Source organism: Dendrobium catenatum, unplaced genomic scaffold (assembly GCF_001605985.2).
Source record: "Dendrobium catenatum unplaced genomic scaffold, ASM160598v2 fragScaff_scaffold_156, whole genome shotgun sequence".
Taxonomy (NCBI): domain Eukaryota; kingdom Viridiplantae; phylum Streptophyta; class Magnoliopsida; order Asparagales; family Orchidaceae; genus Dendrobium; species Dendrobium catenatum.
In genome coordinates this window covers 11085474-11099577 of record NW_021318618.1, presented here as the reverse complement: position 1 = coordinate 11099577, position 14104 = coordinate 11085474, and the positions used below count along the sequence as shown (strand labels likewise).

The 14104-nt window shown below is 33.0% G+C and overlaps 2 protein-coding genes across 7 annotated transcripts in view; one reads left to right on the top strand and one right to left on the bottom strand.

The window, feature by feature from the left end:
• On the bottom strand, positions 1-1016 carry LOC110096207 (IAA-amino acid hydrolase ILR1-like 4). The gene is made up of 2 exons (XM_020822019.2): positions 592-1016; positions 1-65 (listed from the first exon to the last, which is right to left on the bottom strand). Exons 1-2 carry the CDS (start codon positions 961-963, stop codon positions 39-41), a joined length of 399 nt encoding a protein of 132 aa, XP_020677678.2. The 5' UTR covers positions 964-1016; the 3' UTR covers positions 1-38.
• An 8477-nt stretch (positions 1017-9493) lies between these two features.
• LOC110096216 (bifunctional nuclease 2) overlaps positions 9494-14104 on the top strand; it is a 16450-nt gene continuing 11839 nt past the window's right edge. For all 6 annotated transcript variants that reach the window (XM_028692565.1, XM_020822042.2, XM_020822041.2 and 3 more), the window contains exon 1: positions 9494-9888. In XM_028692565.1, coding sequence (XP_028548398.1) covers positions 9561-9888 — 328 coding nt within the window. In that variant the 5' untranslated portion in view covers positions 9494-9560. The remainder of the gene's footprint in view (positions 9889-14104) is intronic.

Genomic DNA, 14104 nt, shown 5'->3' with positions numbered 1-14104 from the left:
TTACCTCTCACCTTGATCTGCTTCTTAGAATTGATTTCTCAGTTGTCTTCTTCAAACTTCCCGCTCTGATACCATAAAGAAACGACAAAGTTAGTGGAGAAATGATCTTATTATCTTTGTCTCATTGCTTACATCGTGATTAGCTTTAATAGCTATTTATAGATGTGTAATGATTATACATGTGGCTGATATTTATTTATGATTGTATGGCTGTAGTTTGTTTGCTTAGCTGTATTTCTTGTTCCTCTGGATTGCGTCTGAACTCGTCTCTGCTCTTATTCTCGTCTGTTCTTGTTAGAACCTCAAGAGATTAATTCCACTTACTTCTGTTGATCTTTTTTTTTTTTTTTTTCCTTTTCCGAGTTTTGAGCCAAGTACTTCATAGACGGAAGCTTAAAAAAGTTACTCCCTCTAGGTTTGAATAAAAATGCCTCAGGAGTTCATGATTTCTCCCAAAAGCCAATTCTTTCAAGGCAATCTAACATTTTTTAGGAGTTGTTTGGTTCAATGTTATCTATATAATAACGTTATTCAAATAAAATATTATCAAAGTGACACATTAAAACACAGGACAAAGGAGCAATCAAATACCTGCATAGCAAGAGCGTCCATGTCCGCCCTAAGAGCAAACCGGGGTCCCTCGCCTGACCCGATCGATGCGATGACCCCTGTCTTGGCAATCGGCCAAGTGTACTCAACTTCGAGGGCATCCAGTTCCGATCTGATCAGTTCGCTAGTTTTGTACTCCTTGAAGGCGAGCTCCGGATGCTGGTGGATTCTCCTCCGTATCCCCTTCAGCCAATCGAAGAACTCTGGAGCTCTCGCCTCTTGCAGGAGAACTTCCGCTCTGGAACACGGCATTGCTGTTGTGGTAACTGCTGGGGCGCCACATGATGGCGGAGGAAAGAAAGAGGAGAAGAGCAGATAGAAACTGAAGAGAAAGCAAGAGAGAGAAGCAGCCATGGAGAATTGAAGAAAGAGCAGTAGTTAATACTGCAGAAGTAGTTAATCCTGTGCGTTAAATTCTGATAATTATTGGGAAATTTTTAAAAGGAGCATGATAATTATCACAATTAATAAAATAAATAGATTTATTTAAAAATTTAAGAATAAGCTGATTCGTCAAAATAATTGAGGTCAAATTTTCGGAAGGAGCGTAGTTGTAGCCATATTTAGCGGAAGCAGCGTGAGAAGATTTAAATTTTAAAAGGAGCAAATTCGGCAAACGGCTTGGCGTACTGTAGAATGCGCTGTCTTGAAGAATGCGCCGTTCATTAGAATGCGCCGAACTATACGGCGTATTCATTAGAATGCGCTAAAACGATTAGCGTAATCAAGCTATGAATGCGGTAAATTTCCCATATCCATTTTCTTTTGTCGTTAACGGATCCTAGGTTTGGAAATCATGCTGATTGGGTGGAAATCAATGCGTGGGTGGAAATCAATGCGTGACATTCAATTAGAGCGGGTATATGTTAGTGATGAGTTGAAGAGGGGTTTGCTTCAGCTTTTAAGCATTCCTTAGAGGAAATACAGGATGGTTTGTACTTGTTATTTTTTTTAGGTTTTTTTTTTTTTTTTTGTACAAATATTGGTTCAGTTTATATATAGATCATAAGGTTTTTTATATGTGATATGACAATAGTATAATGTATGTACTAATTTACATATTCGTTTTAGTCATGACGAAGTAATACTTGTTTTGTATTGTAATTTTTTTGTTTTTTGCTCCTGATTTTGATTTCGAAAGTTTCCAACTTGATTTTGCTTTTTGCTTTGAGATTAGTGTCCGATCAAGATAATTTTTGTACGAAGTATCAATATTTATAGATTTTTATTATATATTTTTAAAATTTTAGAAATATTATTAAATGCTCATATATTTATATTATATTATGTTAATTTTATTAACTATTAATAATATTATTATTTATTACATTATTGGATTCGACCAGTCGAATCATGAACTTGTCCTTCTTCTAGCGCGTTATCTGGCCTGATTTTTATAACCTTGCTCATTTATTACTCTAAGAAAATACTTAGGCCCAATATCATCAGCCCATTAAGCTACTCAGAACAACTCCCAATGCACCACAGTGTTTCTTTTTTTTTTTCCAAAATTTAGATTCTTATTTAAAAATTATAGGCCAAATTTTCAGAAGCAGCAGGTTCCAAAGTTTTTTTATGGGAAACAGCGTGAAGCAGGAAAAAATTAAGAAAGAGCTAAGACGCCAAATAGTTTGGCGTACTCCAGAATCTGCGATTCTATTTAGCGCATTCTAACGGTTCAGCGCATTTCAGAATGCGTGGAACTGTTCAGCGCATTCTATGAATTGTTCTTCATGTTTCGGTTTTGCGAAATTGGCTGTTGTGACGTGAAATTCCGTGCATTCCTGTAATGATTGTAGAGCATTATTCGATATGATTTCACAATGTTAATGTTTTGGTTTTCAAATGGCAGCATCTAATTGTTGGGAAATATATTTTTAATTTTTTTATAATACAATATATCAGTTTATCATTATTATATTTTGGAATTAAAAAAAAAAAGAAAATTCGAATTATAATGGCATAAGTGCTATGAACCCATAATTATTTGCAAAAAGGTAAGTCCAAATTTTCGGAAGGGGCGTAGTTGTAGCCATATTTAGCGGAATATTTATTGGAATATTTTGAATGGATTAATGTATTGGAAATATTTTTGCCCAAAAAAAATATATTGTAGGTTAAATTATTTTCTACTCCAAAATGGCACAAGATTGGAGTGGATTAATTATTTTCATTATATTTTATTTTCCTTTCAACTTTTAGTAATTAATTATAGTTAATATGGTTATTAATTACGAAGCAAATGTACCTTAATATCAATATACTTTAAAATAAATATTAAAGTTAGGTAAATTATGAGATTTAGGTAATGAAAATTGAGAGAAAATGGTGAAATAGTTATTAAAATAAGTTTAAAATGTTTTTTTTTTTAAATAAGGTGAATATGATTTAAAATTTAATTTTAAAAATAGGATTAAATTATAAAATTTGTGTATTTCTATTTAAATTGTTATAAACATACTATGAACGTCAATTTAATTTTAGAAGCTATATTAAAATAAATTATATATGAAATTATGACAAAGTATTTAATATTTGGACGAATAAATATTTATTCATCATCTTCTTCTTCATAAAATGATTGGAATGGGAATATTGCGAAAAGTAATTAACATCAGTTATTGAAAATACATGATAAGTTCAGTAATAGAATGAAATACATATCATTAGAATTAGAAGAAAGGTAAAGAAATTATAATTACGAGCGGCTTAGTACAATGCGCATACGCGCTTGGATTTGGGTTAATGTAGGACAACATAAGAATTTTTCTGTGAACTGCTTTTGGATGAGGTGCCAATCTTTGATATTTAAGAACTCCTTCTTCTTTTTACCATCTATAATATTCATCTCTTGATATTTTTCTGATAGAAATGCATCTTGATAAGTATGTCACTCTTTGTAAAGTATACAATGTTGCACATCAGTTATTGGATTCACAACATTGACCACAACAGAACCATCCTTTTGTTTTGTGATTTTACTAATTCTTGTCTTTAAAGTACTTATAGGAGCAAAATGACCATTATGATCTCTAAACTTTTGTCGTACAAATTGCCAGCCCAAATCAGTAATGGTTTCTCCATTCACATACATGGGATGACGACATTTGATAACTTCATGATATGTATCCCATAAACTATCGTCTTCATACCATGACCATTCATGCAGACAACATCGAAAAAATTCATTTGATCTTGATTTCTCCTCCAAGAATTCATCCCTGGGATACGACATACATTTTGTTAATCGAATAGTACCATCATAGATCAACTTCTTTCTTGGAATAATATGAAGGAAATCCCTTGATGGTGACCGCTTTATTGATAAGCTCCTTGATGATGATGACATTTGTAGCTGAATATTTAGTATATGCAATTTAGTTTGTCATTAAGAAAATAATATTAAATGAATTATTTTAAATAAAAGATTTGAAGAACACGAGCGAAATTAATATAACGAATTACAAGTTAAGCAACAATCACGAACATGAATATTAATCATCAACATAACAACATGAAATACATTTAAAAGTTATGTTCGAACGAGAAAATAAATAACAACATGAAATACAATTTTAAAGCACGGTGATAGGAGTAATGCTGAAGTTACTAGCCAAAATTGGGTGAGTACATGTATGTGGAGGTCCACAAGTCGATATTTTCCATAACCCACCTAACCTTTTACTTTGTGCAGCATGTAAGCGCCAAAGGCAGGGACGATCAGGAGCCTGATGATGAGCACAAATGACACTCAATCGGCTTTTGTTGGATGTTGAATTTATAAATTGAACATTATGAAGTATCGACCAACCATTAACTGCGACTTGCAAATCTATTTTTGTATGAAATATCTGACCTTCATATAACTCTACTGGAGTTGTTGTTTGTAACGAGTCAACAGTGCTAACACAAGGAGCATCAAAATTTTCATCATCATCCCACTGTTGAGTTGTCCAAACAGTTACACCTGTCAATATTGGACCCGACCCGAAAACCCGACCCGAACCGACCCGAAAATTTCGGGTTTGGGTCAACCCGAATCCGAACCGGGTCGGGTTCGGGTTAGAGATTTCGACCCGTTTGTAAAACCGGGTCGGGTTCGGGTTGACCCGGAAACCCGAAATCGACCCGGTTTGACCCGTTTTTAATTAATTTTGGAGGATTTTAATGAATTTTTATGAAATAAGTAAATAATATTTCAAAAAATTATAAATATTATTGCCCAAATTAAATTAATTTTAATTTATTTTAAATTAATTGAAGTAAATCTACCCTTAATTTGATTTAAATTTAAATAAAATGAATTAAATAAAAAAAATTTAATTAAATATACCCGAAGCAGGTCGGGTCGGGTTGACCCGGACCCGAAGCGGGTCGGGTTCGGGTTCGGAAAACCAACCCGTTTGCAAAAACGCGGTCGGCGGGTCGCGGTTGAACAGTGTCGGGTCAATTTCGGGTTGCGGACCCGAAGCCGACCCGTGAGCCCCGTTTTTTGAAGGTCTACGAACAGTTTCGACAAAATCGTTATTTGATGTTCATGCCATCAATCTCATCACGATTTTGTGTTGCGGTTCTGCAATGAACTTTGTCCTTTACAATCCGTATAGGTAAATTGCTCCATAGGTATGTTCGAGTCTTATAACGGGCTACCATCATTTGATGAATTAGTACTATCAACTATTTCATCGTTTCATATCTTCATCTTCATTTTCTGAATTACGCTCATGAAAGGCATTGAGGGGTTGATATCTTTCTTGCTACTGTATTAATTAGAGGTGTGTTGTAATATGAATGTTCCCCTTGACTTTGTCTAGGTTGAACTCTTGGAAGCTGCCCTATTGGACGACCATCTAAGTTATCTTCAACATTTTCTCGAACATCTCTAACACTACCCATAAAGGTTTCAGAATGTGGCGAGTGGGCCTAACACAAAAGTTAAGTTAGGTTGTAAGGACAAGTTAAGTCAACAGTCAGAAATACAATGGTTGATACGCAACATGTAAGCTTCAACCGGTGGTGCAGCAACTCGATGGGTGAAATTTGCTCAACACTCCAATACACACAAACAGCTTGTGTTCTAGCCTCCATCACATGTACTCACAGAACACCATCATCATAGTCGGTGACATGAATCGCACAAAATCCACCATTATTTCGAGACGACATTGTCAGGTTAATAGTGGTTGTTGTTGAATTTATTCTAAGTGCACGCATAATTCTTCTTTTTAACATTTCAAGGGAAATATTATCATCGATCAGGAGTGGTCTAATCGTCCCGCCAATATAACTTGGTGTGAATTCGGCCGAAATTTGTAACTCTCCATTGAAATACAACAATAATCGAGACATACTATCAACATAAGAAAAGTTATGTAATCAATACCTATGTCTTATCAAGATTTATACCCACAAATACAAATCTAAAATCATATCTCAATGATTTTTTAACAAAATTTCATCTATTGATCATGATACTAATATTATGACTGATACTAATATTCAGTGGCGGAGCCAAAATTTTTGTTCAGGGGGGCACTGTTTGGGACAACTTTCTTACTGTTTTTTAAAGCATATAGGCACTCTTAGCTCTTAGAAATAATTATCTATAGCTGTTGTGACTTCAAAATTGTATTCCATGAATATTATCAACAAATTTATTTTAAAAAATATATAGGCACATCAAATTTATTTTTGCTGCTTTATGTTTTAAATATATCTAACGATTTAAGCTTCGTTGGGACAGCTTTCTTACTATTTTTAAAGCAATTTTTCAACTGAATTTTTTTTTCAACTAAAAAATTTGTACTAAAAAATAGTAAATCGTCCCAAACAGGACCTTAAACTATATTATTAATTTGTGCATGATTAGATAGATTTAAGAAAAAGTAACTTAATTTAATCTTCTCTTTATATCTCTTTTTTGGGATTTTAAACAATTGAACCTAATAACTCTCTCTCTCTACCTTATAACACACAAGGTTAACATATAAATCAATATAAAGCTAAGTACCAAAAAAAGTACCGGTACAGTTTTTTTTTATTTTTTTTGGGAAAACCGATACAGTGATAAAGCATGTTAGAATGAAATTCGCAAGTTTTTCCTTCTTCGTTTTCTACCATTTCCTTTCCTCTCATACCTGCTAGATCAATCATAGATATAATTAATTTTTTTAGGGGGGGAAACGTGCCCCCCCTAACCCCCCCTCCCTCCACCCTTGCTAATATTGCTCACTATCATTAACAAAAATTAACCTTTCAATCATGAAACTAATATTATTACTAACATTATTTTTGTTGACTATTAATGATATCGTGATTCATTATTTCTTCAATATTAACCACGGAGTGTGACAATTGTTTAAAAATATTATTTTTGTTCACTATTAATGATATCTTGATTCATTAATTTGGTTCACTTTTAATATTATATATTATGATACGGGGTGAAAATATGTTCAAATTAATAGTTTTCATAAATATTAAATTTGCTAAATTCCTAAATTAAAACATTGTACATAACTTTTTTTAAATGTAACTAGAATTTATTTTTTAATCCAAATAAACAGTAAGGGAAAAAAAATTATTATGGAATTTTTATTTTAATAACATAACAAATTCTTATATATTTTTTATAAATCAAAATATTTATTTTTGTAAATACAAGTTGATTTTTTAAATAAAATTATATTTCTTACCCATCATTTTTTAAAATTGTAATGATAGTAACAATATAAGCTTTTTTTGTGACTTCGTTCACCCAAATATGGCAATATTTTGGTAATATTATAAGAAAAAAAGTAGAAAATATTTTAAGAGAAAAAATTGTGCATGCTTGTATAATAATAAATTTTTTAATATAATTTAAATATTAAAAAATTATAATTAAAACTAATCTAGGGTGTTAAATAGGCCAACCTAGCTGAGTAGAGCTCTGCCCAACTATCTATCTTCATTGGGAGTTGAGGAGTGCTTGCTCATCACTCAAACTATTAAATTCTATTGAGTATGTGTATCATTGATCTGCTAAGTTCTATCCAAATATAACTAGACTAAATCAAAATGAAAATTAAAAATTAATCTTTCTTCTAATGTAAATTACTTAATGGTTTCCATAAAAAAAAGGGCTTATTTACTTATTATCTAATAAAAAAATGAAATAAATGGAGTAGGATGAATAATACTATTTTGAGTTAACTTATGCTTGTTCAAAATAGGATTTCGTTCCACTTAACTCTACTAACTTTCATCAACTAAAATGCTTCAGAAATTATGTTAGATGGTTTTAGAGCTTGCATAATAAATGAGGTATTTCATAAATGGGGTATTAAAATAATAATATATAGCATTGTCATTAAATTTTTTTAACCAATCTTAACTTAACAGTAAGTTCGAACAAATTAGCTTAAAAATATAGAACACCAAAAATTTTAGATCAGCCAATGCAAACCAAATTTAAAGATTAGCTCAACCAATATCTCAAATCATAAAGATCGGCAACCAAATTTTGCAAAATTAAAGCTACTCTAAACAACTAATTTAAATAACACAAACAATTAAAGGAAAATACAAACAAATCTATATTTAGCCAACAAATGTTCTGAAGTAACACAATCACATAATTATTGGTGATACAAATCAAATCTAACAACACCATTCTACTGATATTCCAACTGAATGTGAACAACAAAAACGGAAATTGAAGAATAAATTCCGACATAATCAACTTGCTTGCTTAAATAAAAACTCAACTGCCCTATGCTATAAATCTCCCTATATTATTACAACATTAACATAAAACCTTAGAAAATAAACAGCTAATAAAAAACCATACCTTCTGAGCTTTAACACCGAAATTTTGAGAGGAACTTCGCTTGAGGAGGAGGAGTGGTGTAAACGAGAACGCAGCCTGCCCTTTTAAAGCCGGAAGTTCAACCATTTCCGTCATCAATGATCAGCTCCCAACCACTCATATTCAACGACCAGCATCAATTTCACCATCTTCTCAACTACTTTCGCGGATAAACCGGATCTTGCCCCCGCTAAAAAACAAAATCCCCTCATTTTCCGGTCGCTGCCAGCGGGATGGGTTGAAGTTTCTGAGAAATACGCTATACCAAACCGCACAATCTACATAATGCACTATTTCATAAAGCGCATTCAATGAATGCGCGTTTCATTAAGCGCATTCAATGAATGCGCCGTTTCATTAAGCGCATTCTTTGAATGCGCTAAACTGTACGGCGTATTGGCTGCTTCTCAAATTTAATCCTTGTCGCGCTCCTTCTGCTAAATTCCACACCCAATTCGGTCCTTCTGAAAATTTGGCCAAAATTATATTCAGTGTTTCAGTGGCACCTCGTAAAAGGAGCAATGAAATGAAAATCAATCAGTGTTCAGACATTAGTTTTTTTATTATATGCTATTTTTTATCATGTTAAGCTAATAATCATAAGTATAAATAAATGTGTATTTAAATACAGACAAAGATGAGAAGAAACTTTACTTACACATCTTAGATAAATTATTTCGTATGAAGTTCAGATGAAAAGAACAGTACGAACACGTGAGTATACACACTGTGTACATATTTGTACATAGTGTGTATCAATTTTTTGTACACAGTGTGTACATTCACAGTCCTGACAATCGCACGAAATAATTTCTCCACCTTTTAACTATTTCTTATCATTTAATTCTTATGCTATCAAAATGTAATAATTTATTTTATATTTATATATCATTAATTGAATGTGGTGAATATTTTAAAAATAATTATATATTTAATTGATTTTGAAAATATGTTATTTACTATAATATTGTATTTTCATGACATTAGAAGCTCCTATATATATAAAATTAATTAATACACGAGAAATCATCGATATGTTCGAAAAATTCCGCCCATTTGTCTGTCGGTTCGCCCCGATGAGAGCGGATTGCTCCATTCCAGTATGATGTTCCTCCGAGTCCGTCTCCTCTCGCCTTTCACTCTCAATGCCCATTTCTCTCCTTCATTGTCCTCTCTTTCATCTTCATCTAAGATCTGCTCCGATCAAAACCCTAGCTGCACAGATCGCTCCTTAGGCTTCTTCTATTCCTGGAAATCCGCGGTTCCCTTTGCTTTGTCTCTCAGCCGCCGACGGAGCGGCTGTGGGTTTCTCCCATCGAGGTGCGCCGTTCGTTTTTGCAGGGCGTCTTCTGGAAATGTGAGTCGCGAACCCGAAGTGGGCGGTGACGACGACAGCGATCAATACATACAGGCCTTGCTTCTCGTTCCAGGTTTTATTGCTATACATGCATTTTCCTTTTTCCTGGTTGTCGTGTCACTTCATAGAGCAGGAATTTGGTGCATACTTAACATGTTTATTTGGGAATTAAAAGGACTTGGATAAGGGTTGTGCCAATTTAGAGATTGTAAGCTATCACGGATTGCAATTTAGCAAGATAGCTATGTGCGGAATCCAGGAATATTTGATTGTGCTGAAATTTTGTTAAATTTTGAGAATATTAATTATTATTGGGCATGCTAGTGATCCTCGTTTTAATTCTTGTTTGATATGCTTGCCCTTGGTAGCTCATCTTTGAAATAGGGAATGTAAAACCGAATGTTTCAAGAGAACTTGCTACTTTTACATCTCATAGCTTGGTTTAAGGAACAGATCCGACAAACAAGTCATACTATTGCTACATATTTTGGTTTGATATATGAATTCTGATGGACTTTATAGCTTCAGATCTCGAAGGCAACAGTTTATACCATCTGAGATACTGGATTATAATAAGCATACGTTCTTTGTTTTGGTCGTCTAAGTATTCAAATAAAAGTCTTGTGGACTTTCTGATAATCAAGGAGACCATTGAACTTCTTTATTATGGTTGTTTATAAACTAGTGCTTTAATTAGAGGGTAGATATATTTACATTTGAATACGTGCTGTATGTATTATAATGTAATGTATGATATTTAATTTTTAATTTTCTATGCTTTGACACAACTTTGATGTTAACCTCATATTCCTTACTCCTAGTAACCATTTCATTAGCAATTCTTTTGGTTTGAAGAAACCCACATTTTTTGAATATGGCTTGAAAAGAAAACTGAAAGTTTACAATTGATGGTAATGTGATGCAGAATCAGCACAATCATTGGTTATTTTCTACACAAATCATCGCCATGGGCCTATGCAAAGTAGTTTTTTCATCACTTTTTAATATATTTCATATTAAATATATAATAAGAGCTCATCATACATCTATTCTATATAAAGAGCGCCCTAGATTTTTTATGATTTAGTTGAAGGATATTTTAACAGATTATGATAGCTTGAATTCTTCTCTCTTGCTCCCCCCGCTCTTTGGGATGCCCCCAACCCCTCTCACTCTTCTATATCCCTCTTAGATTTATGCACCACTTCTCCCTCACTCCTCTTTTCCCTAGGATTGTTTAATCATTCCCCCAGATTCATAAACATCAACAATCATTTTGCTGCATTAGTTCTAGATGATTTGGTATTAGTGACTAAAGATCCTCTCATTCATCTCCATGTTGGGGCGTCATGATTTTTATGTCATGGAGGTGAGAGTCAGAAATAGTTCATGACACATGCGTACGTCTTCTTCATCAACATTCTCTCAATAAGTTGGGTATCAACCATCTCAGATGGTTTTGGCGAGGCTTTTTATAGAGGAAGGTGATTTGGTGGGAGTGTTCAATCGGGAGAAGAGATAGGTTGCGATTGAATTCGCTTCGTAGGTTTCAACAAGTGATTTCTTAACTTTGTGAGCGAATATAGGTGAGAGATGTTAGTTGATTGTTGTGAGGTTGGATAGTGAGAGAGGAGGTAGATAGGACATTTTCAATTCAAACCACTTGTGTCGCGTATGCAATAAGTTTGGTTATGAGTAACATGGTTTGGTGAGGGTTTAGGTGATGTGTTCGGATGCAAATGTTGAGGATGCGATAAGCACAATTTGTAAGCCTCACATGATTTGTTTGGGAGGTGTGGTTAGGGTAGGCATGAATTACAGATAAGTTGTGACTAGGTGGAAATAAGGATGAGGAGAAATGGTTTAATGGGTTAATGGATATTAACGTGACATATTAAGAGATTTAATACCCTTCTTCCTCATTGTTATAATTATTGGAATTTTGATTAAATTTTGAATTAATCATTAGACTTTTACTTGAAGATAAATTGATAGATATGTTAATATTAAATTCATAATTAACTTTATTTAGAAATTATAAACTTAATTAAATCAATCTGGCCCTAAATCCTTGTTGTGCTAAAATCTCATCATGCTATTTGACATGCAAACACAACTTAAAATACTATTTGAACTCATTAATTTAATTTGGTTTTAATGTATGTTATTAGGCTTTAGCTTACTAATGAATTGCTTATTTAGCTTAGTTAAAGACCACTGCTGTAATCAACATGTTATAGGCTTTATTAATTAGGCTATGTTTTGAGGGCTAATGTCCTTATCGGTTTGGTTATGCTTAAACTTAGTATTTAGTAATCAATTCACGCCAAATTTAGATGTATAACTCTTAATGAATTTGATTAAATAATAATTAGGGGAATTAAGATTTGACTTATGTTAAGAAAAGTAGAGGTAGACCTAAAAAGACTTGGTTAGAAAATATTAGAAATGATATTTCTTTATTAGATTTAAATGAGGATTTGACTTTTAACATGACACAATGACGAAAAAGGATTCATGTAGCCGACCCCATGTAGTGGGACAAAGGCTTGATGTTGTTGTTATTGTTGTAGGGGAATTAAGATATTGGTAAATTCAAGATAAGCCTACCCTTAGAGGTTGAGAATTTCATTTTAATGGTTAACCCTAATTGGGTTTCATCTGGATTAATTGTGCCCTTGGTTTATTATGTGGCATTAATTAGCACTAATTTTGTAGTAAACATCTTGCAAGTTTCTTGACAAATTTAACATTCGAATTATATAGTTCCTCTTTCTTATGGTGCTTTTATTTTGTCCAAATTGGTAACATGCTTCCACACAAGCTTATTACCAATTAAGCTTGAATCATTATCAACTAGGTCCATAATTAATCATTATAGATTGCACAACAACAACAAGAACATCAAAACTTTTCATTGTGTTATGTTAAGAGTCAAATTCTCATTTGAATTTAATAAAAAAAGTCATTTCTAATATTTTATAACCAAGTTTTTTTAGTTCTACTTCTATCTTTCTTAACATAAGTCAAATCTAATATGTCAACTTTCTTAACAGAGTCATTAGAAGGCCGACGTTTTATGTGTCTAAAGTCTAAACCATCTAAGGCGACTCTCTCTAATCTTATCTTCCTCTGGAGCTACTCTAATCTTTTCATATATTCTTGTTTCACATTCTATCTCTAAGCGTAAAGCCACTCATTCACCTAAGCATCTTCATCTCTGCAGTACTTAAACTTAATCTTATGGTTCTCTTTTAATGGCCAACATTCATCGCCATAAAACATTGCTTGTCTCACCACCATCTTATAGAAATTTCCCTTAAGCTTGAGGGGAAATCATTATAGATGGTAATGGGAAATGAATATTACATATTAAAAAAGTAATAGCTTTTTTTAGGAAGGCTAAGACATTAAGATTTGAGGCAAATTAAAGATAAAATGCTTTCCTTTGAGTGGAATTGGTTGACAAAAAAAATTTCAAAGAAGCGTGGATACAAAAATTAGGGTTAGAGATAGGACGTTAAAATCATACCTGAAGCATAAAGTAAAGCGATGAAGAACTGTTGAGTGAGATTATAAAAATATTTCAGTGAAGTCTTTGATGGTGCTATAGTGGGGATAGAAAGTACAACAAAAATAGAGTGTCGATCGAAGAAGTAATAGCCACAAACATGGAGGAGCATGATTTAAATATTCTTATACACATGTAAGATGGAAAACCAAGCAAAAATGGAGAGAGAAAATAAGAGTCAAACTTGAATGTGAAGATAATGAAGAGATAAAGATTGATATGGCACCAAAGAGGAAATAAGAGTATGCAAGAATTGAATCAACTACAAATTGATGTAAGAAACAAGATTTTAGGAGGCTCGAATATCTAACCCATCTGCTATATATAGTCGATGCATGTTTCAACTGTGTTGGGGCATCTTGTCAAAATTTACCTCTGATTTTTGGGGAAAAAAATTGAAAACACATGTTTGATCATTCCGGACATATGACATGACATGTAGGAGGCATTTTCTTCTCCATGTTTGACACAAACGTAGAAAAGTTTTTGAAGTATAAATTATTCATCAAATTGTCCAATTCCAATTCTTGCTTGAACCATTTCTCAAATGTATTTTAATCTATCCCCAGTCGTCAGGACCAACTTCATTCAAACTTATAATATACAAGAGAAAATAAGATGTGTTATTATGATTGGATGATTATCCAGATTGCCCTAATGGTTATTATTATTGAGATCACGCATTATATTATGTTTAGGCGCCCCCCCCCCCCCCCCC